Source organism: Zonotrichia albicollis, chromosome 5 (assembly GCF_047830755.1).
Source record: "Zonotrichia albicollis isolate bZonAlb1 chromosome 5, bZonAlb1.hap1, whole genome shotgun sequence".
In the NCBI taxonomy this organism is placed as follows: Eukaryota; Metazoa; Chordata; class Aves; order Passeriformes; family Passerellidae; genus Zonotrichia; species Zonotrichia albicollis.
The window spans coordinates 51,601,517-51,626,333 of record NC_133823.1 but is presented as its reverse complement, the minus strand read 5'-3'; the positions used below and the strand labels follow the sequence as shown (position 1 = coordinate 51,626,333).

Sequence of the window (24,817 nt, the reverse complement as noted above, 5' to 3'; positions counted from 1 at the left end):
CATTCTCTCTTGTACTGGGGAGCCCAGAACTGGACCCAGTACTTCACATGTAAACTCACCAGTACTAAGGAGAAGGAATTAGAGAATAATGTGGCGGTATCTTTTAGATTGATCCTTGTCCTTGGTCTTTCTTGCCCTTCCTCTAGGTCTCTTTGAAGACAGCTCTTTACTCTCTAACAAGACTCTGCAAACATTTTGTTGTACAGCTTTATCTATTCCAGTGAAAAACCCAATTCTTTCAATCATTCTTCATTGGTTACATTTTCTAAGCAGCTTATGAGTCATTTTGCCCCTTTTCAAATTCATTTTTAGTGGGTCTGTAAATATGCATATAAAACCCAAAATTCGACATATTATTTTTGCAGAGGCTTTACCAGTGCCAAGTTTATCAAAATAATTACCTCCATGTCTTCTGTTTTTGAGTTCTGAATACAAGCTAGAATTAGTCTTCCTTATTTTGCAACATTTCATTCTTGTTTTAATTCCACAGAATTACCCAAGTCTTTTATTTGATATTTGAAAGTTATTTTCCAATTTGTTTCCACCTTTGATATGGGTTTGGGTTTCTTTTTTCCCAAGGAGTACTTTTTGCTTGGTTTCAGAGTATGTCATCATACTGATTTCTGAACATTACTTCCATCATGTCCACTCCCTTCTTTGTGTGTTACCAGCAAAACTTATTGTCTTTCTTATTTGATCACAATTTTTAATGAAAATATTGACTGTGGACCCATCATATCTTTGTGATACATATCTCAAAATATTCTTTATTTGACAACTAACTTTTGAAAATGAATTCTTCTGATTCAATATATATTTCCATTCCTCTTCACAGTGATTTTATCTGCACTGTTTTCTTTTTTACATTGAGACAATGTCAGATAGAAATGTGTAACAGTTTTAACAAAGGTTAAAATATGCTACTTTTTTTTCTTTCCTTTATCCACTAAGCCAGTTACCCTGTAAAAGGAGAAAATTACATTAGTTTGACATGATTTGGTTTTGATAAATCCGTGGTAGCTGTTTGTTATCATTTTAATTATCTCCAAGGTGCTTAGAAGTGGATAGCTCAATAATTTTTTGGTATCTCTGTGGATATCAAAATTAATCTCTAACTCTCTGAGCTCTGTTTTGCTCTTTTATATCTCTGGTTCTGTGTACACACATAACTGTATGTGTGGTTGTGTGTGCATATTTGTATATGTAAGCAACATCTTTCCCTTGCCATAGTTATTTGGAATCATCCTCTTGAGATTTCAAAGATGATTAATCATAGTTCAGAGATTATGTTTCAGGAGAATGTCATTATTCTGTTCTGCCTTGAACTCAAAACACCATCTCCTTTCTTCCCCTTTCCTTGACTAATCTGCCTGAGATAGCTAACACGAATGGAGGAAATTTCATTTGTTCTGTAGAAAATACTTTTCATGAGGCAGGAGTGAAGCTTTAACGGGTCTTGGCTTCTTGCACTTGTATGTATATTTTTATGAATGAGTTAATAAAAGAAATGTAGTAAATTTGTGAAGTTTTGTGATGCCTGGAGCAGCAATCACTGAGGTAGGTAGTTGCATAAGCATATGGTGAAGTCTGCCTTCTGTTAGCACCTTGTACGGAGAAACAAAGATTTTAGAAAAAAGGTACAGGACATTTTGCATACAAAAGACACTTCATGTCTGTCAGCAAACCCAGTCATATTGAAACAGGCATTGTGGAAAAAGCAAGAGACCACCTAAGTAGACACTTTATTGAGTATGTAACTACCAGTGAATAAGATTATATGGTGACAGCAGCTCTTAGGATCCAGCTGAACCAGAAAAAAGAACCAAACCCTTAGGCTCAATGAGAGAAATGGGACCACACACCTATGTGCACATACAGCCAGTGGACTGAGCCACATTTCTTAGTTTGTGTGCATTGCTTCTACTTCTGAGCCATAAGTACATTTAGAAGGAAAGGAATTAGATGATCCAAGTCCTTTAAGAGCCTTAAAAGAAAAGAGTAAGAAATACAAACTAAATGCATATGTTTGTGTTTAATTAACTGCACTGCTTGTGGTGTGGTTTCCTGTGAGCATGGGTTGTCCAGTCATTATAATGGGAGCGGTGTGAGCAATAACTCATTGATATCTACAGCTCTCTGCTATGGAGGAGAAGCAAAGGTATCAGAAAGGAAAGGGGGAAATCACTTCACATCTTTAGTCTCTGTGAACTGTTTTTCAGCCTTTTTGGTAGATTTCAGAGTTGTACGCCATTTACCAGGGAGAATGCTTTGTGTATTGCCTCTGTGCTGTACAAAATCAATCACTTCTGGTCTACTCCAGTTCCAATCTGAACCTGGAATTCAGGACATGAGAAATTACTGGGCACTGCAGAATGATTTTAGTAAAACTGTACTGTTCCTGCTGTGCCTGGATTTGGACAAAACTGAGGGCAAAGCAAAAGGAATTAATTACTTTGGACAATGACACTAAAGCTTGGAATATGAACTCTGTGCAGTATGAACAGCACAGAAATTGTTGGCTTCAGAATTAACCTTAAATTCTTTGGCAAGTAAGTCATATAAGCCGATACAAACCACAAATGCATTTTACTTTTGCCCAAAAAAAGTCTTTATCCTTTCTAATTTGTTACTGGATGTCATATGTACCCATTTTGTTTTGGAAATAAAGATCCTGACTTAAAAATGTTGTCTGCTTTGAAAGTGCAGCTTGTTTTTTAAAGCAATGAGATTTCTTTTTTTTTTTCTCCCCCCCCCCCCAAATTATACCATTTGTGGCTGGTTTTTTTTATACATTGAGCTATCTGAAATGAAGAAGAGACTCTGAATTCTCCAGCACACTGTGAAGATGTAGTGTATTCCTTAGAAATTAATAAAATATCATGATAATGCTGTGAGTTTAACACTAGCACATTGCCATCTGAAGACTATAGAAATTAACACAAAATCCCACAAGAAAAACAACTGAAGAAATTGCAAATCGTAAGGAATGAGCAACAGAGCTGGAAACTGACTCTGGTGATCTGGGATTCTGCTCCCTGACCTGATCTTCCTGTCAAAATTTGAGAGATCTGTCTGTTTCACATAGCAAGATAATAGACAAAAATTTTTATTCCAAATTGTAAGATATTATTCCCTATTTAATTTCTGGACAGTTTGGTAGGGAAAAAACCTTTAACATATGAGTTATATCTCTTCATTGTGAAGTTTCATACAATTGACAAATGTTTCCTAACTAGACTCATTGTACATAGAAGAGGAATAAAAGTGGAAGAAAAATTAACCTGGGACCTTTTAGCCGAGAACTACGACTGTGGATAGGAAAAGATAAGACTGAAATTTTGAATCTCAGCTGTATGGTATTTCTTTGCAGTAAGAGTTTCCTTTTGGTCTTTTGTTCAGAGTCTTTGGACATATCAGCTACCGTTCAGACTGGGAACTGGTGAAGGTGGACTTCAGACCGTCCTTCCCCAGGGAGTGCACTGATGAAGACTATGAGTCTTGGGAGCTCACAAATCTGCAGGTATTCATGGTTTTATGTTAATTGACAACATTTTTCCATAGCTTTCAGATTCATATGGAGTTGTGTGCTAAGAAAATGTTTCCAAATTGAATTCGGATGCTACACCCACAGCTTAGTCTCCTTATGCTGATTTCGCTAGAGTTTAACGTCAGAGAGGATTTTTTGTTCCCTTTGGTTGTGTGATCCGTGTCCCAAAAAAGGCAGAAGTATAGCTGGGGGGCTGCCATAATAATAGGTGGTCCTGCTGGGTTGGGAAGCATGTCCCATAAAGTGAAGTGTGTAATATTGATTGAAACAATTTCAACATGCAGTCATGTTCTGCCAACTTCCTGACCACATACCATACTCATATATAAATTGCCATAAATGAAGTCCATTCCAGAAGTAATTTAGGATCTCAGTGGACCAATTGTGTAATAGAGTCTAGTTGTTTTGGGCAATACCCTTTCTGCATAGTGCATTAAGGCTGTGCTAATCATGATGCTCTGGCCAAATCCACTTTTCAGAAGCTAAATTCTCTGTACAAAGTACTGATTAAAGAGACCAATATGTGGTGGGATTTTTTATTAAATGGAACACATCATATTTATTCATACTCATTCTGATTTTTATGTTTTACTTCTTCTACCAGGGTTGGTTTATTTTTTTCATACTACTCAGTTTTCCTCCAGCTCTCTTTTTATAATTCTCATGCCTAATTTTACACCTCCTGTTTGGGACTGCTGTGTGTCTACAAAGAATGTTACACAGATCTGAACCTAAAGAGTAACAGTATCTTGGGGTATTGACATTGAAATATCTTTCAGAAATTAGAAACTACTAAAATGACAGAGTACTTGCAGCTGCCCATTTACCAGTGGAGTGTGTATGGAGAGAGTTCATTCTGTGTCCTCATGGTTGATGCTTCAAATTGACAGCCAACATGAGATATGATGATTTACAGAAATTCAGCAATCATTTAAATGGCCATTATGAGCTTTGCACACAGGTTGGGCACTCATGAAACATAAATTGCACTTGCATTTTCATGTGCATCTTCAGATTTGTGTCCTGGAAATATAGCCTCTGTTACAACTCTGTAATGACATGTTGGTGGACAGCAGTGGATATGAGGGCTTTCTATACCTATGGATCTGGTATCAGAGGGTTGATAAGGTTTATAGTCTTGGCAGCAAGAGCAGCCTTTCTCAGGACAGCACAAGGTTTGTTTGTGGAGGTTCTGTTGCAATAAGTCCAGTGCTTTGATATTCAGGGTGATCGTTGCATCATGGGCCAGCAGAGAAGCTTTCGGAAGAGGAAGATTTCATCTTGGTGCATTAAAGGGAAAAGTTTCACATCAGCTCTCACATCCAAAGTCTGTGAATGTGTGAACACTGATTTCTTATGGTGAGTCTTTCTTCGAGTCTTTTGACTTATTTCTAATAAGTATTTACATAGAGTTTGAGATGGGTTTATTTTCCTCCTTTTGCCCCTGTTCCCATAGCCATGTATAAGCAAATGAAAAACCTGTTATTGAATAACAGCTTTCTTTTACATTTGCATTTGTTTGAAAATGTTGCTATGTTTAAGTATTTGTTTCACTTGACTGAACAGATACTGATGTTTTTCTCTATTGATCAAGACTTGAAAAATGACCATTGAATTAATTTTAAAGTAAAAAAAAACCAAAAACAAACGAAATGGTTGGTCTGAGTGTCAAAGAAAACCTTAAAAAATCTTTTTTTACCAAGGGAGGTAATTTTGAAGAACTGAGAATGTAATTGCTATCAATTTTTCCCCCAAGTGTACACAACTCCCACTGAAATTAGAACAGAATTGTCTTCATCAATTTTCATGTTCATCTAGTAGAATAACACTGAAAAAATATATTGACTTTGAAAAATGTAGTTTCATTCACCCCAAACTGGATTGCAGGGTGAAGTGGGGGTAGTAACATGTTTGATGTTGATGTTTTTCAGTGATTACGGGTTTGAGCGCTCTGCACCTCTGAAGCTGGAGTCCAGCAAATGCTTTGCTGACTTTTGGTTTAACCCAGAAGCACCTCCTGAAGACTGTGTATTGGGGCAGGCATACACCAGCAGCACTGGGTGAGCTGAATTTGCATTTCATGGGCTTGATGAGGCTTCCAGAGAGGGGTAGAATATTTCAAGCAGCAGCCTCAAATGTAGTTTGAAAGAAATTCACATTTAAATACTTAAATGGAGTCTATCAGGGAGCTGGAGAGGGACTTTACACAAGGACACGTAGTGATAGGACGAGGGGGAATGGCCTTAAACTGAAGGAGTGAAGGTTTGGATTAGATAATTAGGAACAATTTCTTTGCTGTGACAGTGGTGAGACACTGGCACAGGATGCCCAGAGAAACTGGGGATTCCTCATCGCTGGAAGTGTTGAAGACCAGGTTGGATGGGGCTTTGAGCCACCTGATCTAGTGGAAGTTGTCCCTGTCCATGACAGGGGGATTCATAGAGATAATCTGTAAGGTCTCTTCCAACTCGAACCAATCTATGATTCTATGAAATGTAAATTAGGCAAACTGTAAAAACAGGGAAATGGAAAAGTTCTGATTCTGACACAGAGCATGAACAGAAACTTCCTACAGACTAATGAAAGGGAAATATTGCTTTTTGTGTTCAGAGCAGTTTAAAAACTAATCCATTTGAGAAGAGAGTGAGCTGTCTTTTCAAAATTCTAATTTTTTGGTAATATTTTGTATCTATTCCTATCAGTTCTGATAGGAATGTTCATGAGGCTTTTAGCTCATTTCTTGGGTTCAGAGTAATTTTCAGTTTGGATCCATCTGAGGAACTGACAGCATCTCACAGAATTTCCAGGTTTCTCCCTTCCATAAGGGTAAAGAGTTCTGTGGAGAAAAGATTCTTTTCCTGACCATATGGGACACTCAGAATCAAAGGAAAGCTTTAGTAACTATAAACAATACTGCATAGAATATACACTACAATGTAGTCTGACGTCTGTGCTGAGAATAACTTGCAGCTGGCATCTATTCTGGCTTATCATAACACCATCACAGTCAGTTGTGGAGATGAGAACCAAATGCTGAAATGTCCAATCTGGCAATAGAATCACAGTCTCTGTGTATATTTACCTTACAGAGGAAAATGCTGCCTTTTGGGTTGTGGATGACAGCTGGGATATACAGAGTGGGAATTCAAAAGAATGAAATGTAACTCTGATTGTAAAGAATGTTTAAAAATGACATACCTGTGTGAAAGTGATCTGTAAATAATTACTGTACACATCCGACCATTTCATTATTAGCACTTTAAAAGTGTGAGTCCTTTCACTCTTTTATACAGTTGAATTAAACAAATGCTTTAAGTGTTTTAAGAAATGAAGATATTTGGAAGCAGCAGTTAAGCAATTAGTTCTGGGTTAATATAGAAGCTGTTTAGTCTAATTTCTTCCCAATCTGTGGGATTTGAACCAAGACCTGTAGAGCATTGAAGACTTGGATGCTAGAAAAGGGGACGAGCGAGAACAGCTAGAGAGAACAGCAGACTGTCTAGGTGCCCGAGGGCTAGTCAGGCATGTTTCTAAGTTGGAAAACACAGACTCTTCTAATGCATGCAAGTGAAATTCTCATCAATGCTCCACGCCCTTTCTTCAGCAGGTTTCCCCAGTAAAGGCAATGAAAGTACCCTCAATGAGAGTACTTGTGCTGTTAGTTGGCTTGGATCATTTGCAATCTTCTCTGTTTGTGAACCCAAGGAAAAGGCAGTAGCCTCAATCACACGTGCATTTGCTGTCTTTGCTGGCATTCTTTTGTTTACCTCCAATTCACTGTGCCCACTGTTTACTGTTTTTGCAGGTACAGGAAAGTTGTTTCTAATGTGTGTGAAGGTGGAGTAGACCTACAGCAGAACTTAGCACACCATATGTGTCCATTGATTGCTCCCAAGGGACTTCAGATCAGCATCAGAGAAGAAAGTCTGGCTGTAAGGCCTGGGGAAGACATCACCTTCATTGTCCAACAAGAGCAGGTAGTAATAAACATTGGCTACATGGAAGTTGAATTGCTGATTTTAGGGTTAGTTTCATTCCTACCTGTTTTTCTGCTGAATGAAGACTAATTTGTGCTTGAGGCAAAGATTAGTAGCTTTCTAAATATTGAAATGTGATTTCAAGTGAATAAGATAAGCCAGTAAACTCAGTGAACCTCCAAATTCCACCCACAGAGTAGGATTTGTCCTCAGCAGAAAAAGCAGTGGTTTCTTGGAAAGTCAGAGTAACTGGATTACCAAAGTCATCTTGAACTGAAAATTTCAACTGCTGTATCAGAGAAGAACAAAAATGGAGAGAACATTTAATACTTGGGTTTAGATATTTTTGAGAATTAGCCTTTTAGAAAGGAATGAGGCAAAGCCTTACAGAAATCAGAAAATAGCTCAGCATAAGAGTATTTTTATATATTAGTTGTGTTGCCAAAGATACAGGGGTTTTTTCTGTTTATTGAGACAATTCCCTAAGGCCCTGACCAACAGCAGCAAGTAACTCTTGGATGAATTGTTTGCCATGAGTTTGTTTTCTCTTGCTTGTTTTTTAGCATTAAGCTATAACTGCTCTGCTCAGGTTACCAGAGTATTGTAATCCTGGCTAACCCCACTGGTTTGCAAGAACTTGAAGAAAGTTCACACATTTTGGCAAACCTGTGCTGTAGAAATCAAGCACTTGGGATTTATTTCTGTAATAGAATCAAGAAGGTTACGTGCAGAACACTGGGCTGCTTAATGCTTCACAGGCTCTGTCCCAGTGCGTGCAGTGCCCCAACAGTTTGTGTGGCAAGTCCTGCTGCCTTCTCTTTTTAAAGTTTGTTTGGAAATGTTTATTGTAAGCCTAGAGCATTTGGTTACAATTTGGACTCTTAATGATTGTGATTGGCAGTTTGACTTTCTTCCTACTGAAGCTTTAATGAATCTCTGTGGCAATATGAAAAACATTTAAAATTATTCAAAAATCTCCAGAAATAAGGGATCTTGAAGAGAATCCCTTGCTGTGTCTTTTGGTGAAGTCTTTGCTCCATACATCAAAGAGGAAGACAGACTTAGAAGAAATATAGCAGTTTGGTGCCCTCTATGGCTGAGCACTGCTTAGGACTTAATCTGTATGACAAAATCAAATAAGAATTCGTAACAATTACTGAGTTTAAGAATCAGCTCTACTACAGCAGACCAAAGCATATTACTTTCTCTGGTGAACAAAATTAATTTGTTTCTGTGAATGAATGTTGTTAGGTGCAGGAATACCAGACATCAGAGAGGAAAGGAAGCAGGCTTCTGGTACATTTAGGCAGTTTGCAACTGTCCTTAGAAATAATAAGAAAAAATAAATACACCATCATGGTCATAATTTTCCCCAAATTTTGTTGGCTGAATATATGAAAAAATAATGTCATTACAATCTTCTATTTTTTATGGAGGTGGATGTCCCAATTCCTTATAGATTTATCTGCCTTTTCCCTTTGTCTCTGTTTTGCTATCTCTCCATACGTCTTTACTGGTCAGGAAACCAAAATACCTTGATATTTTGCGGAAAGCACCCTCATCTTTACACTAGGGAAGTTAATAGAATAAAATGTTAAGAGAACCTTCCTTTACTGTCTTTCAATGCTGGTTTCTGTCTCACCTGAATTTAGGAGCACAGTGTCACTTAAAGGAACACTTAAGAGAAGTATTATGAATTATAAATTCCATGAGCTATTTGACATAGAATTATTTGACTGGACTTTTAAACCATTTCCCAAACTCTGCTTTATTAAGCATGCATCAAATTTTGTGCTAGAGCATGTTAACTCTTAACATGCTGGTAGCTCAGTGTAATGCTCTACAACTCTGTGAAGACCCCAGCTTGGGTCTTAAAGGCCACATGGTTGACAGTGAGAAGGTATGGCTGGAAACTGCTGTGAAGAACATGTAAGCCAATTAATTTTACTTTATAACTGCTAAGGCTAGAAGCTTGTGTGATGAGTAGGAAATTGCTAAATCTTCAGTTGCTTGCAATCACATGAGCAGCACTTTTGAACCTGGGGCTGCCCTGCTCCATTATGTTACATAATGTCCAGCTGCATTAAGAGAAGAGTGATGGTTTCTGTGCCATACAACTTAGCCAGTGGTCTGGGGTATATAATTTTAAGGTAGCATCTTGCTCTCTAAACATGGTATTTTCTCTGTTAGTGCACACAGCATCTGTTGCACTGATGTAATTGCCATGGCAGTAGTGGTTTTACTGCAGCTGTCGCAGTTGGGTCAAGATGTCTGGCTGGGGCTGAAAACGTTGTGATTCCGTAAAAGGTAATAAACCTGTGTCCTGTCTATTTTGGTCGTGACCATTGCAGATATCTTTGATGTGTTTTCCTTTTAGGGTGATGTATTGAGTACCAAATACCAGGTAGATCTTGGGGATGGCTTTAAGGCAATATACGTGAATCTGACGATGACTGGAGAGCCCATCCGTCACCGCTACGAGAATCCCGGGATTTACCGCGTCTCCGTCAAGGCTGAGAACGTGGCTGGGCATGATGAGGCTGTGGTGTTCGTCCAAGTCAACTGTAAATCAGCTCTTTGGTTTTCTTACTTTGGCCACTGTGTACAAACCTCATGTCAGCTATGAAAGAGGAAAGAAAATTGCTAGTCATAATTAAGAAAGACCGTATTTTTTCAATATCCTCATGCAGTCTTGCAGTGTTGTGTGTTGTTAATGCAGAGGCTTGTAAACCTAATCCAGTAGGAGGTCAGAATCAGTTTTTGTTTGGATTTGGCAGAAGGATGGTTTATTAATCTTTTAAATAATAAACATGCCTCAGTATAAATTTCAGGTTTGATCCATCTTCCTGATTCAACACCCCTTGTCAGCCTTAGCAACTGAAATTTAATACTTTGAGCTATGTCTTTGTAGAGCTTCCAGGTGCAGTGTAAAGCAAGTTAACAGACGTGTTGGGAAACATGAGTTCTTGTATGATTCTAAAAATTAGTCAAAATCTCAGTGGTTCTAAATCTAAATTTTAGGTAGTTAATTGTCACAGAGTTTTAAATGGTGCTTGGATATAACTTCATGTTTGCCAGCAGTATTACTTGACTTGCACTTCTCTTCCTCTCCTTAATTAAGACTGAAAAAACCCAATCAAACAGATATAAATTAAAGAATAGCATGGCCCAGGGAATATCATGCACCATTGCAAGCTTAATGTACCTCAGTCATCTCATAACTGAAATGAAGAAGGAAACTCAAAAGTGGAACTGATTTCTCCTCTTCCTTTGAGATTCAAGACAGCTATTGCCTGTTTTCAGATGCGTCAAAAAAATTCAGAAACTAGTAACATCAAAGGGAAAGATACTCATCTTGCATTCTCCAGGTGTCTGTTTCCCTCTGTTGTCAGTGGTGTGCCTTCCATCCTAATCCCAGAGCAGTGGAAATCACTGGAGCCATATACCAGGTTATGCACAGAGCCATCTGCTTTATGTCAGCTTGTCTAGTGACTGCTGATATTTTTGTATTTTGCTAGTGTGTCCTTGAGTTCAGAGTTTCCAGTTCTTCTTTGAGTAGCAGACAAAGCCAAACACATTCATGCTGAACACCAGTCTCCTGTTATTATCAAGCAGAAAGAATCTGAATCAAATTTTACAACTCAGTTTCATTATCTGTGTCTTTGTTGTGTTTGTTTTTTAAATCATTTGACAACTCCAGAGAGTCAGATAAATTACTTAGGGCTTCACTGTTACATTTGAGAAGCTTCTAGGTGCTGAGAAGTGGAGTAGGCAAAGAAATAGTAGATCTGTACAAGCAATGAACAGAAAAAAACTCTGTGTGATGTTCTTCTCTCCAAGAATAACTTCTAACCCTTCAGAGAATGACAAGCAGTAGCAAGCCCTGATGGAAAGCAGAAGACTTTCTCAAAGTGTGCTTTTAGCATGGCCTGTGTTAGAATAAACAGTAAAACTAAAATATGTAGATTCTCTTTTATGCAGCAGATTTTAAAATTGCAGAAAGCAGAATTGTTTTACACAAGTAAATGAGTGGTGCATTAGGGGGGCTTTGGTGCAGAAGTGCAGAGGCAGCAGGGCACTGAGGCAGATGTGATCCAGTCCTGAGCCTGGCCCTGGATGCTGCACAAGGACTGGCAGAATGGAAGTGTGTTACTCAGCCTACTTGAGTAAATGCTTTCCACGTGATTAGCTCTGTTTAATTTTTTTAGGTAAATTACAATATTTGAGGAAATTAGTTGGCTCTAATTAAACTGCAATTTCTACGTTCTAGTGAAGCACTGATAGCCATTAAGGGACATTTTTTCACTGTGGAATACCATGAAAGCAGGGGTCTCTGTAGAATTCTTCTTTCAGGAGTCAGCAGTCTTCAACTGATGCATTATTCCCAGGGAATTTTTTCAGAGGCAAATGGTAGAGGAAATCTTTCCACTTCTGCTGGGTTGCTATGTGATACTCTGTAATACAGGAAAATTATAAGAATTTTTGCCTGTCGTGCAAATCATACTTTCTGATCCAGATTAAACAATCTAAAACTTTCTAATGAACTGCAAAAGAAATTAGAAATTAGAATTAGCAAAAATGTGAGTAGGCAACTGTAGAGGCCCAAGAACTCAGAATAAAAGGAACTAAAGAAGAACTGCATACATCCATTAATACATATGCTGCATGCATTTTATTTTTCATGGAACCATGACCTGTATAGTGTGGAACTTTGGAAACTATTGAAATTTTTACTTAGTTAAATTGAAATCATATAACTTCAGTCTTAATTGTACACACTTAAGGGTGCCATGAAGTTTGTTCAAATGCATTATGGAATTGTGCAACAGAGACAAGCAGAAGCATTTGCAGTAATTATTCTCAGCTCTTTAACATATAAAGAAAGAACAACCTTGAAATTACAGTCATCATTCAAGTACCAAGCAACTTGGCCTCTAAAAATTTTGGAAAAGAAAGTAATCTTCTTCAAGAACAAAACCATATATCAAAGCAATCAATTTCCTTTGTGAAAACACAGATTTATGGCAGAAGCTAAAAGGTTTCTCAGATCCTTCGAGAAGGAAAATATATTTCTAGGAGGAACAAATTTAATGAAATTCCTAACATTTCTGGATTTTCTTCAAGACACCATCACCAGAGAAGCATTTTTACTCCTCTGGAAGCTACTGAAGGAATAATTTGTTAAAGCACCCAACAGTTCTGAATTCATCTAGGTGGTTAGAGAGTTATTGAAGAAAATGCAGAGTAAAATAGTGCTTTACATTCAGATGAAGCACCACACTGATCAAGTGAAGTGAGGTGGAAAAGGGCTTTGGACAACTTGCTCTCAGAAGTTCAGTCAGTTTAGTCAAAGTGAAATTAGAAGTGAACCAGCAATGATTCACCCCCTGATACAAAATAAGAGAAATACTTTAGACCAGTGTTAATTACTATTAAATTTGCACTGAGATGAAAAACCTTTGAATGAGTTAAAAGATATTTAGAATGGAGCAGAAATGGATGGGTTAGTATTCATTCTATGTGAGGAATGAATTTTGAGCTCTACAGTGGTTTCATATCCCAGGTTTTTGGTGTGGGTGAAGAAGTTAAGAAATTCTAGTTACCACAATGTGCTGTTAAAAAGCTTTTACCTTCAGACATTCTGATAAAGATATACTGGGAAACCTCTGAGGGAAAAATTTTCTTTTAACACAGTTATAGTACTGTGAAACAGCACAACACTAATAAACATAACACAAGCAGATAAAACCCTTGTAATGATGCATTTCTTTTAAACAAATAGTAATGTTTATGGTTTTAGTAGTTCAGAAAGGAATAAACTTACTCTAAGGCACATTTTGGAGTCCAGAGGTTATCTATTTTGATTTGCAAATAAATGCTCCCTTGATGTACAGTTCTATTTTAAAGCATGAATTAATGAGATTTTTTATGTGAGCCTAACAGCTGATATTTTATAATGAAAATGAGTAGTCAGCAGCATTCTTTTTCAGTTTTCTGATTATCCCTTAGCAATTTGAGACTTGTTAGATTTCTATTCATTTGATCTTTTGTTACTGGGTTTAAAAAAAGAAGGAAAAAAAGAGCTGAGATTGCCTTTTCCAGTTTTTAACTGGAGTATTTGCTTATGTGTCTGGAATTGGACATGAATGAAACGAATGGGCCATGAGAGAAGCCCATTTTGTTGATATGTCTTATTGCTTTAAGATATGGTTTGAGGGGTTTTGGGGTCATCTGCGGATGGTTTGTAGTTGAAATGAGGTCTTTCCAATTATGTCCATAGCTTTCAATACAGACGTAAAAGAGGAAGGAAAGGAGGGAGGGAAAAATGAATTCAGGACCTTATGGTGAACAGGTGGGAGGCTTTTGGGGAAGGAGGTGTTAATAAATTGATGGATTGTTGTTCAGTGATGTTTTTGGAACTTTGTTCAGCCCCACTCCAGGCTTTAAATTTAGAAGTGGTTCCAGTCATTGGGAGAAACCAGGAGGTGAACCTGACAGCCATCATCCTGCCTAAGAACCCTAATTTGACAGTTTTCTACTGGTGGATAGGAAACAATCTTCAGGTACACAAATGGTTTTGATTATTTCAAGAGATAATTTCAATCTCTTTCTAATAAAGGTTTTCCCTTTCTTTCAAATTTTAAACTGTTTGCTTTGTGAGGAGGAAACAACATTTTCTTATACTTCATTACCTGTGGAAAAAACCCAACTTTTAGAGGGGAATAGATTTGGGATCATAGGTGAATGATGAAACTTAGATTTATGCACTTCCAAGCTAGTAACAAGTGATGTAAATTGAAGTGCTGAACAAATATATGTATAGGTTGTTTGGGTTTTTTTCATTGTACAGATAAATGTTTTCTGTGAGTCTAAAATAACTGTCATATAAAAAATAAATGTGTTATCTTAAAGGATATCAAAACATTTAGAGCACTCAAACAATCTAGTGGTATTCATTTGTGGATCAAAGTCTATATACGTGTTCTAGAGCATTAAATATCCAAGTATTTCTGCTGGGGAGTATTTATTTTATAGCTGGGTTAATTTCTTTTAAGGTCATTTTTTAAATAACAGATAAGGTATTTTCTTTATGAGTCAGACTAAGTGTGACAGAGGAATGCTTCAAATATGGGCAGTGAACTTTCTTCTTGTGAATGTGCTGTCTCCCCTAATCCCAGCCTGTATCTGTTCATCATTATTGACTTTGCCATTGCAAAAAGAGGCGCTGAGGGTCTTGTGAAGGATTTTGTCATTCTTAAGGATGTGGTCAGGGAGCAGAGTATCTCAGCTCCACATCAGAGGTGACTGTGGGCTGATGCTCTAAGTTGACACCATTAATCCTTTTGACCCTGACATACCCTACATTTTTTGAGGCAAATGAGTTGCTTCATATAATCTTGTAGAGATTGTTGAGTCTCACTCAGACTCAATTAATTTTAGTGGGATCTGACTGAAAACCTAATACTTGACTGATTACTCTAAAAGAAATATTTTCCTCATCTGGCTGCTTGATTGTATAAGATCCTTTCAAGGAAAGAAAAATTCTGTATTGAAAATTGTAGTTGATCGATTTGATAAAATATTGAAAAATTTAAATTTTATGTGAAATTTTTTTGATGATATTTTATCAACAGTCTTTCTCAGCACTGTTCTCATGGTTCTTGCTGAAATTCTGTTTCCAACTGTTCTTTGTTTTTTTAAAAGCCACTGCTTACATTGGAGAATTTTCTAGTGACAAAGTTTACTGAGACAGGTGATGTCAGAGTTACAGTGCAAGTTTCCTGTGGGAGCTCTATGCTTCAGGACTCAAAAGTTGTCCATGTTTTTGGTAAGACATTAGTCTTTTTCCTTTTTTTTGTTTCATATGTAATTTTATTGGATGTCTAAAACCAGCCCTACCACAAGTGAACCTATTGTAAAATTAAATCTAATGCCAGATTTAATTGTTAAAATTAGAGGCATGAACAGTCACTAAATAACTCCAGAAAGCTCAACAGTCAAACATTTTCCTTTGCTTCTTTTAAATGTTACTGTGCTTCCCAAATGCTATATGTGTTTGAGTTGTATTTTGGCCAGTGACTAGAAAGTTTCCCAGAATTTATAAGTAAAGTAGTCTAAATACCTCTGAAAAAAAACAAAACTAAAATGCTCTTGCTTTCAGCATTGAAAACCATGTCAAATAATTGCCTTTCATCACAATATATCACTGTTACCTTGATGTTTATCTGAGATTTTGGATCAAATATATCTCTGCTGTAATTATCAAATAACCCTTCAGCTCTTGTTCCATAATGTGTCCTGGTGTGGCTTTTTTGTGTTTTATTATGTAGTGACGAGGCAGAATATACTGTGAAAAATGCAGTGCTGGGAAATCATTTACATTTGTATTTGTGCTGTCACATGTGGGAATTGTGATAAGTAGAAAAGCTTTTATTTTAATGCAGAGCTAAAAGCCTTCAGCTATCATGCAATGCAAGATGTGATACATCTCTGTTGTCTGAAGAAGATTCTGTTATTTTTGCTTTTATTATACTTACTATTTTGAAATAATGGCAAAACCCCCACTTTTGCTAAATGGAGCTTTTATGAACCTTCTCATTTTCAAGGATAAATGGATATAATATTTATATTGCCACTTATAAATGCATCAGCTTTTTAAGAAATCTTTAGAAGTATAACTCTCTTAGTATGAATACATCAATGGCTTTATCATTCCAGTGCTTCTTTTGCCAATTCTGATATCAAGAGCATGAAAGTACTGGCCATCAAGAAAATAAAGAAACTTTTGAAAAAGAAAGCCATGTTTAAACAAAATTCTGTTGGAAATAGTGAGGGGAAGCAGGTTTGACTTGTGCATTCCAGAGGTTCTCTATCCCCGCTTTGCGTTAAGTTCCCTAGGTTTTCATCCAAGGATCTTGTAGGGAGAAAGGGAAGATTTTAGAGACTTCTTTCTGAGGATCATCCCATTTCTAGTATTTCAGATATTTTTGACAATATCCAAAGAAATATTGTACCTTTGTTTTATCTTTTCTTCAAAGAGGGAAGTAGTTAGCCTTTGCAATATAATTTCTGTTCTTATTTTCATATCTAATTTATGGAGTAATGTATTTATTTTATACATAAAACAGAAATGTGTAGTGGAAAAACCCCCACATGCATATGATTCAGTGAGAATAAAATCCATTGGTACATTATAATTTCAAATAAAAGAAACCAATGACTTCTTTTTAATACTCCCTTACTGAGCTAGGGGAAAATTATCTGGAACATTATGAGCCCAGAGCATGTATGTGAATCTGCTTTGTTTCCTTTTCTTCCTCCTCTCTTTAGTCTTTGGGCAAAATTTTGATGGTGTTGATGAAAATACAGAAAGAAATGGAATGCCTGACAACAGAGAGCAGCAGGGGTCCTAGATACTGCAGTGCTGCACAGCATAAAGTGCTAAATAGAGACTTTTAGTTCTATCAAGCCCCTTTTGCAATCTAGTTTATTTCTTGCTATTTATTTTTTGTTTTTCTAGATCATTTCCATGTTCTTCCTCTGAAGTTTACTAAGGACCTGGACATGTACAACCCCGACATACCAGAGTGGAGGGAAGACATCGGGCGGGTGGTGACGCGACTCCTTGCGAAGGTGCTCCTTCAGATTGATCATAAAATGTTCCCTCACCAGTTGTAAAGCTTGAAGGTTAAGTTAATACCTTCTCATTTAGAAGGTATTTTGAAATGGAGGCAGAGCAAAATAATAAAGTGAATCTCATGAGCCACATTTCTTGCAAGTTTAAGCCTAGTGTCACTTTTAAGTGCAAGCTGTTGACGATGATATTGTAACACAGTTTAGGTCTAACACAGCCTAATTGGCAATTAATGCTAAATATTGCTCTCTGGGATTAGGGGTAGACATATTAGCAAACACTGATGACTCCAAAGCAGGAAGAGTTAAGTAGTTAAGCGTGATAGATTTAGAAGCTAAGCAATGAGTAATATAAAAGACATCATCTTTGTGTAAAAAAAAGCAGAGAGAAAGAATTTCCTATGCTTACTCTGTAACTTTGAAAATTATGTATAATATATAGGCACTCAATTAATGCAGTGGTTTTTCAGAGCATGTTCACAAAAGAAATCTGGATTTCGAACAGATGAATCCTGTAGGTTAAATCAAGTATAAATTATGCAGTAGCACTGTGGCATTAGATCACCTCATGGAAACTTTGGGCTCGAGAGCTCTTTAGGCACACACCCTGTCAGCAATTGAGGGTGCACACGCTGACTTTCATGAGAGTAGTAGCACTGAAGTACAGCTTGATATTGTTTATAAAATATTTGAATTTTAAATCATTTTACTCATCCTGGATTTGCAATTGTGCAAATCAGGTTCTAAACTTTTTGACTTTATAGAGTTTCCTGCTTTTTTTTTCTTTGAGATTCTTATCAAATGACAAGTGAATTTCTTGCTTTTATTAACTTAAATTCATTCCATAATGAGTTCAACTAGTGTCAGTCAAAAAAATATTTTACTCCCCTATAAAAATAACTCTTGCATTTTAATAATTACTGAAACATTTACCAAAGTATATGAACAATTTAATGGAATTTCAGAATCTCTTTGAGGAAGGCCAAGGAAAGTGCCCAGGGTATGGTCACTAGAATTGTGTGGCTACATTGTACAAAACATGGAGGAATTCAGGACAAAAAGCCAAATTAGCACAAACTATTTTACAAAGAGATGTACTTGACTTTCAGCAGGGGAATGAAGGTATTCATTACAATTTCAGGAGCTGAACCTGAGTGTTCTTAGTCTCACATTGAAGAACTTCTCTCTGTCCATTAAGCACCTTCCTAAGCAACCTTCAAAAGGCTAAAGTTAGCTGTAATGAGTATTCACTTCTAAGTCTACACTGTGTCTGAATGGCCCACAAAGGATCCTAAACCACTTTGAATTTTTTTTTGTATGTGCCTCAGAAGTGCTCACCCATTGCAGTTTTTATAAAACCTGAAAACCTCCTCATTTTGCTTCTTTTCTTGATGCCACTGAATTACTTTAATGTGATAACAACACTTAGGTCTTCCAGTATTCAAAGAACAACTCACATTTCAGTACATTTATGTTTGGCTTTGTTCATGTTTCAGCTTCTAGTGGAATTCCCTTTAGATATTAAGGATCTGAATAATGAATTCTATATGCCATATGTGGAGCTACTTATGTATTTTATATAAAACACAAAGTATGCCTCTTCTTGTCTTCACAGGAGACCAGTATACCTGAAGAAACACTCATGACAGTTGTGAAACCTGGTCTGCCCACAGCTGCTGACTTGCATGTGCTACTACCAGCAAATCAGCCAAAAAAGAAGAGAAGTATAACAAGTGATAAGGTAACCAGAGCAGTGCACATCTGCTTAGGACAGCCTTCATCCTGTTTTGCACTAAGTGGCTGTAGTCTCATTGCCTTTATATGAAATGAAGAGGTGATCCCTGCCTGTGTAAAGATCTCACTCCTTTCTGACAAGATACATGTGAATGCTACAGCAGCTATGTCTGATGTGTTTGATGGTGTCCAGACAATCACAATCTACTTTCTGGTATTAGTGTGTTTCTCAAGAATATATAATATTGGTCTGTCTTTTAAACAGAAACAGCAGTGATACTTGTCATTCTGTGAAGATCCAGTAGAGCAAAGAGTCTCTGCACTGTCTACAGAAGGAAATTAGATTTCAGGTCCAAACAAACCCAGAACCTTAGTCATTGACCCATAATGTAAAGAGTATCAAGCAAGTACTTTTTGCCCTTGTAAGAAAATGTCATTTTTTGGTAAAAAACATGTTTTTTGGTAAAAAACAAATTTAGTGAAGACAGGATTGAAAATCAGACATTAGTTTCTCCCTAGTTGTTTTCAAACAATGTTTCCTCCATTGTTAGAGACTTCATGCCCATTGAAAACCAGAAGACTGTTTGGCACGTGCAATTTATTATACTTGTCCTTTTACTGTGATAGAGAAGAAACAGATCCTAGCTCTGTGCCTGTACCTTGCAGTTCATGTCCTGCCAGTTAGAAAGAATCAGTGTAAGGTGTCCTTAACTTTGAAGGGCATTTTAAAGCTTTCTAAGACAAGGTCATGGTCTCTGAAGAGCTGGGGCAGTAGGGAAGACAAAGCTCTTCATATTAACATAAACCAAATAGGTTGTGTTTGGAGTTCATGAGATATACTTTGGAAGGACAAAGGAGTATGTTGAAGTTGTCCAAGTACTTGAACAGGTGTCTATCATTGAAATGTGTGAGCACACAAAGCTTTCTACTTTTTTGGCAGGCACCCTTACTGTTCTCCCATGTAATCACAGTGAGAATTCCTGGGAGTCTGAATTCCTGATTATGTTGCAGGAAAGAGTTAATTTTTGTAGGTTGTTTCTTTTGTAGGGACTCATTCATGGACTAAGACTTTCAGCCAGGGGAACGTTGCCACTTCAAAATTATCTGAAAGTGCACATTTCTTGAGGAAACAAGGTGAAGTTTCTAAAGGAAATTCCTTATTCTGAGCCAGTGGGGAATGGAAATGTTTAATAATTTAAGGAAACTATTGGAGATAGATTATTTTGGTTGTACAAACACTTTACTTCAGTGCAAAGTGTTATGCATATTAGTTCCCTTTAAAACTCAATTTCTATATTAGTGCTGTGCTTTAAGGCAGCTTAAAGAGTATCAGTTAAAATCAATGCTGTCTCAAAGTTTTCCTCATGTTTGTGTATGAAACATCATGTGAGTTACTTTAAAGCATAAAGAGAAGCAATCCCATGCTGCAAATGATTTGGAAAAGCTGCCATTCAGTGGGGCTGTAGGGATGTCCCAGTAGTGTAGCAGGACACAGTTTTGTAATTCGTTCTCCAGTAAGACCTTGCAAAGGTTTTCTGGAGCTGGAGGAGCAGGGGAAGGGGAAAGAAGTTGTATAATCTGGAGAATTTGTGTACATTTCTGACATTGTTAGGATGAACCAGGTCAGACCCATGGCTGGAGCAGGAACAAGGGAGACAGGAGCAATTACAGCAGCCTTTGCTGTGCTGTGATGATAAGTCAGGTACACCAGTCTCACATCTCAACACTGACTGTTTTTAGAATACAGTGCTGTAGAGATGTACAGCCAGTCTTCTTGTGACAGCTGCCTACATTTCTGGTTTTATATTACTGCTAATAGACATTGTTTTAGCTATTGGTATGTGCATATAAATGTGTTGCTTTAGACTTGAATGGCAAAAATTTTGATAAAATGTGTTATATCAGGATCAATTGTGACTTGATAAATATCCTGAAAATATATCCTATATAAATAAACTTAGAAGCAATAGCTTCTGGTAAGTCAGCAGGAAAATACTCATGTTGTCATATGTTTAAAGATTCCTTACATTCCCTTCTGTTACTAGAAGAGAATCTTTAAGATTTTTATCTTGAATCAGTGAAAAGATGTGCTTTGTCACACTGCTTATGCCAGTTCTCAGAGTTGTGACACTTTTGTGAGGACCCAGCAATGCAGAATGTTTTCTGCACATTTGGAGGAGGTGTCCCTGATACCTTTAACTTAGGCATAGTTGTAAAATGTCTTTTCTTAAAGAGAACCTCTTTGTTCTTGGCTGAAAACCTTTTAGATTTGGGAATATTACATTATTTCAGAAAGATTAAAGGCAATAATTTCTTGCTCAGGCAGAGAACAGCTGCTTGCTGGAGTTTTTATTGGTGCTTTACATGGAGTGTTGGGATGTGATGCTGTTTATTAGGTTAGTCATGTGGAATATGAATCATTACTGATAAAAGTAGCCATCAATAACAAAGATGGTAAGTAAGCTGTCAGTGCAGCAGGAGGAGCTCTTTGGAAATTCTGAAATTTCATTCCGCTCTGGCAAGAGCCCTTTTTGTTTCAAATATATGCAGAGAGAAATAAAAGCTGACTGTGATTTAACCTGCTTTCAAGAACAGAGAAATTTCAAAAGTTTTCCTCTCTAATTATTGACTCCAGAAAAGACTTGGTTGCTTAATTTATGCACATCTACTGCATGTCTAATGTCAGGTGGGATAAGTCCAGTTGAAAGAGTAAATTAAAATATAATTAAACTATAATCTGGAAGGCAGGGGCTCTGAGGAAGATTTCTATCCAGACAAACTACTTCACAAAAATTCCCAGTGAGTTGCTTTGGCAAAAAGGGAAAGTCAGAACCCAAGATGTAGAAGTGGGTAAGAGTTTGAACAGTGTCATTATTTTTCATTCTTTTACATTCTTATAATGCAGGAGCCATTGTGTTGACATGTTCAAATATTGTCATTGTAAAGGATGTAAAAAAAGAAGATGGAAAATTCAAGTTCAAATGCTGGTATATGAACCTTCCACTTAAGAAATCTAGAGAGGAACTCAATAAATACCATGGGGCAGAAAAAAACCCAACCCATGAGCACTGAAAAAAACATCAGTCTGTCAGTGAAATAAGTAAGCCAGAACCTTTGGCTGGATTCACATGAGATTCAAATTTTTGACCTGAGGACTTGAGGACATGTTGTTCATATAGATTTGGGTTCAAATCCAGCAGTGAGGAGTTAAATAACAAACAAGTCTAAATTACTTAAGCAAAAACCACACCAAATATTGGGTTACTTATGAACCTGCCAGGAAAATATGAAGAATCAAAAGTTATGGAGCTCAGAAATTTCATTTAGTGGCTGTAAGTCAGATTAACCTAAAGTAGTTGTCTCTCTGGCACTGTACACCATGAACTCATGAATGACCCTGGATTGATACAAAGACATTTTATTCATTGATAGCAGCATCACTTTAAAGCCTCCTAATCCTAAGAAGGAGTTACTCCTAACTCCTAAGTGGAGTTTTCATATCCATTTTCTTTTCAGGCTTTAGGCAACAAGATAAATACTTAGGAGCTGTCTGCTGTAATTGTCTTGTGAAATAACTGAAGCCATGCTCACTTCACCATTACGTTGAGTCATTCCCACATAAAAAAATTTTAATAAAGTCAGTGGAATAGCTTCAGAAGTTAGATATTCCTCAAAAAGAATGATGATATTTGAACTTTCGTATAGTGCCTGTCCATAATATGAGAGGGACTACAGGGATTTTTATCCATTATACTTCAAAAGCTTGTCAAAGATGAGCACCATAATTGATAATATCGTAAAAGGAGTTACTTGTGAAGGTTTCATGGATATAAAGCAAATTTCTAATTTGGCATCCTCTGGGAAGTCGTGTCCCAAATTATAAGGCATAGAGTATAAAACTAGCTTTGATCTTTTAGAAAATTGACCATGTTGAAGACACAAGCAAGTAGAAAGTATAATTCAGACAATTTGTCATCCGGGGTTAGGATGTGAGGGTATATTTAATGGTTCTGCTCCATAAAAATATGAGAGACCATATTTCACTTTGCTCTATCCACTGGAGGAAAATGGGAGGAATACTGATTTTTTTTCCACATGAATGAATGTATCTATTTCTATGGAGTATTGTTAAAAATTAGCTATAAATGGAATTAATTCCATTTTAGGTAAGGAGGTAAGGTAAATTATGACATGTAGTTCATTATTAAATAGTAGTTAATTTTCATGGCAAAAAATCCAAAGTTGGCATCACAGGTTTTCTTCTGATAGGTTAGAAGAATGGGGGCTTTTAATATGGATTATGTATTGTGTGAGTTATGGCCCAGGTAAACCCAATAGCACGTGCAAATTGCTTGCTGTCTGTCTCATAGTGGGTAAATGTAAAGACTTGGGTAATCAAAAAGAAAGATTTGGCTATAAAATTGTGATGTTTTCAGCTTTTATGTCTTCTGGAGTTTTGCTTGATTTTTAAATATTTAATTTCTTTTAGATTTCAGCTCATCATTGACAAGTGCTTTCACCATTTAAAGAACCAGAGGTTTTCCTTTTTAAAACATTGAATGTCTCAAAGTGGAACAGAACACAAGACATCTGACATTCTCTCTGTTGTATTTTCAGAGAATAGCAGCTATAAAGCAGGCCCTGAATGCACACAACATCAGTTTCTTTCTGAGGGGAGGATACTGGGTCTTAGTGACTTTAGCTGACTCCAGTTCAGGTAAATATATAAATAGAGCTATCAATGGACCAACTTTTGAATGCCTGTTCAAGTTCTGATAATTTAGGGAGAAAATCATGTATGTGTACATATAACACATATGTATATATGTACTTGGTACTCGTTACATATAAATAAACATAGATCCATATATTATTTTACAAATGTTTATTTTTGTATATATGTGTATATATATGTACACATACATTTTCATTTGGTTGTTATTAACAATCACAACCAAATAATTTTTTTCATGTTTCCATTTTGTCATATCTTGTGATTTGTATCACATGCTTCTTGCTTTTTCTGTGTAACCACAACATAAAGTAAAGACCTCCACTGTACAAAACAGTGCTCTGAAGGAAGATCCAACTAGACTTCAAAAACTCATCTGGTGATCTAAAAGCACTTTAGGTTGCACTGGCTGCTAAGAAAGCAGAATTTCTTTGTCTTTATATCAGCCATTAACTGCTGCTCTGACTACATGGGTCTAACAAGGCTTGCTGCATCTCTGCCATGTATCTCTGATCTTCTGATCAGCTAATGGGAAGGTTGCTGTAGGGTCTCCACATTACTAATCCTGTCCTGAGATAAATTGTGTTTTTTCTCTGTTTAAAACAAATGGAAATGGGGTGGGGGCAAGGGGAATTGGCATTTCCTGCCTCCCTGGATTCACTGTTGATGGAAAGTGGTTGAAGAGAGTATGTGTGTATTTTAAACAGGGAGATGTTAAAATGATGTTTTAACCATAAAGCCCAGCTTTGATGTGAATCTTTTATGAGAATGTCCTGTGATTTTTGTTTGTGTATTATCTCCCATAATATATCCTTTATTAATTTGTGTTGTGGGAGAACAGCTTTAGCCAGGCATTATCAATTTTTGTAAATTATGGTGTGATATTTTATCTGTCATCTCTCCGTAGAAAACAAAGCTCTTTTATCTAGTTTCTAATGTAGAACTGTGCTACAGTCTCACTGTGGTACCTTGTCTGGCATAAAGGGTTGACATTTGTTTGCCAGCACAAAAGGGATTGAAAGAAGTCCATGTTCATTCTGCCTTTACCAATGCATGACCTTGATGAGTTCATTTGTTGTTCAGAGCCTTAGTTTCTCCATCTGTGAAATTAATACAGCCCTGCTTTTGCAGAGCAAGTACTTAGGGTGTGTGATCACTTACTATGATAACTTTAGATTCCCTGAAAAAAACCCA

General features: G+C 36.8%; 1 protein-coding gene across 9 annotated transcripts in view; it reads left to right on the top strand.

Moving 5' to 3' along the window:
* SORCS2 (sortilin related VPS10 domain containing receptor 2) overlaps positions 1-24,817 on the top strand; it is a 531,512-nt gene that overhangs the window by 484,847 nt on the left and 21,848 nt on the right. For all 9 annotated transcript variants that reach the window (XM_074541705.1, XM_074541704.1, XM_026792586.2 and 6 more), the window contains exons 15-24: positions 3,400-3,520; positions 4,773-4,906; positions 5,479-5,607; positions 7,353-7,524; positions 9,902-10,088; positions 13,954-14,087; positions 15,229-15,352; positions 17,045-17,157; positions 18,773-18,898; positions 23,509-23,608. In XM_074541705.1, coding sequence (XP_074397806.1) covers positions 3,400-3,520; positions 4,773-4,906; positions 5,479-5,607; positions 7,353-7,524; positions 9,902-10,088; positions 13,954-14,087; positions 15,229-15,352; positions 17,045-17,157; positions 18,773-18,898; positions 23,509-23,608 — 1,340 coding nt within the window. The remainder of the gene's footprint in view (positions 1-3,399; positions 3,521-4,772; positions 4,907-5,478; positions 5,608-7,352; positions 7,525-9,901; positions 10,089-13,953; positions 14,088-15,228; positions 15,353-17,044; positions 17,158-18,772; positions 18,899-23,508; positions 23,609-24,817) is intronic.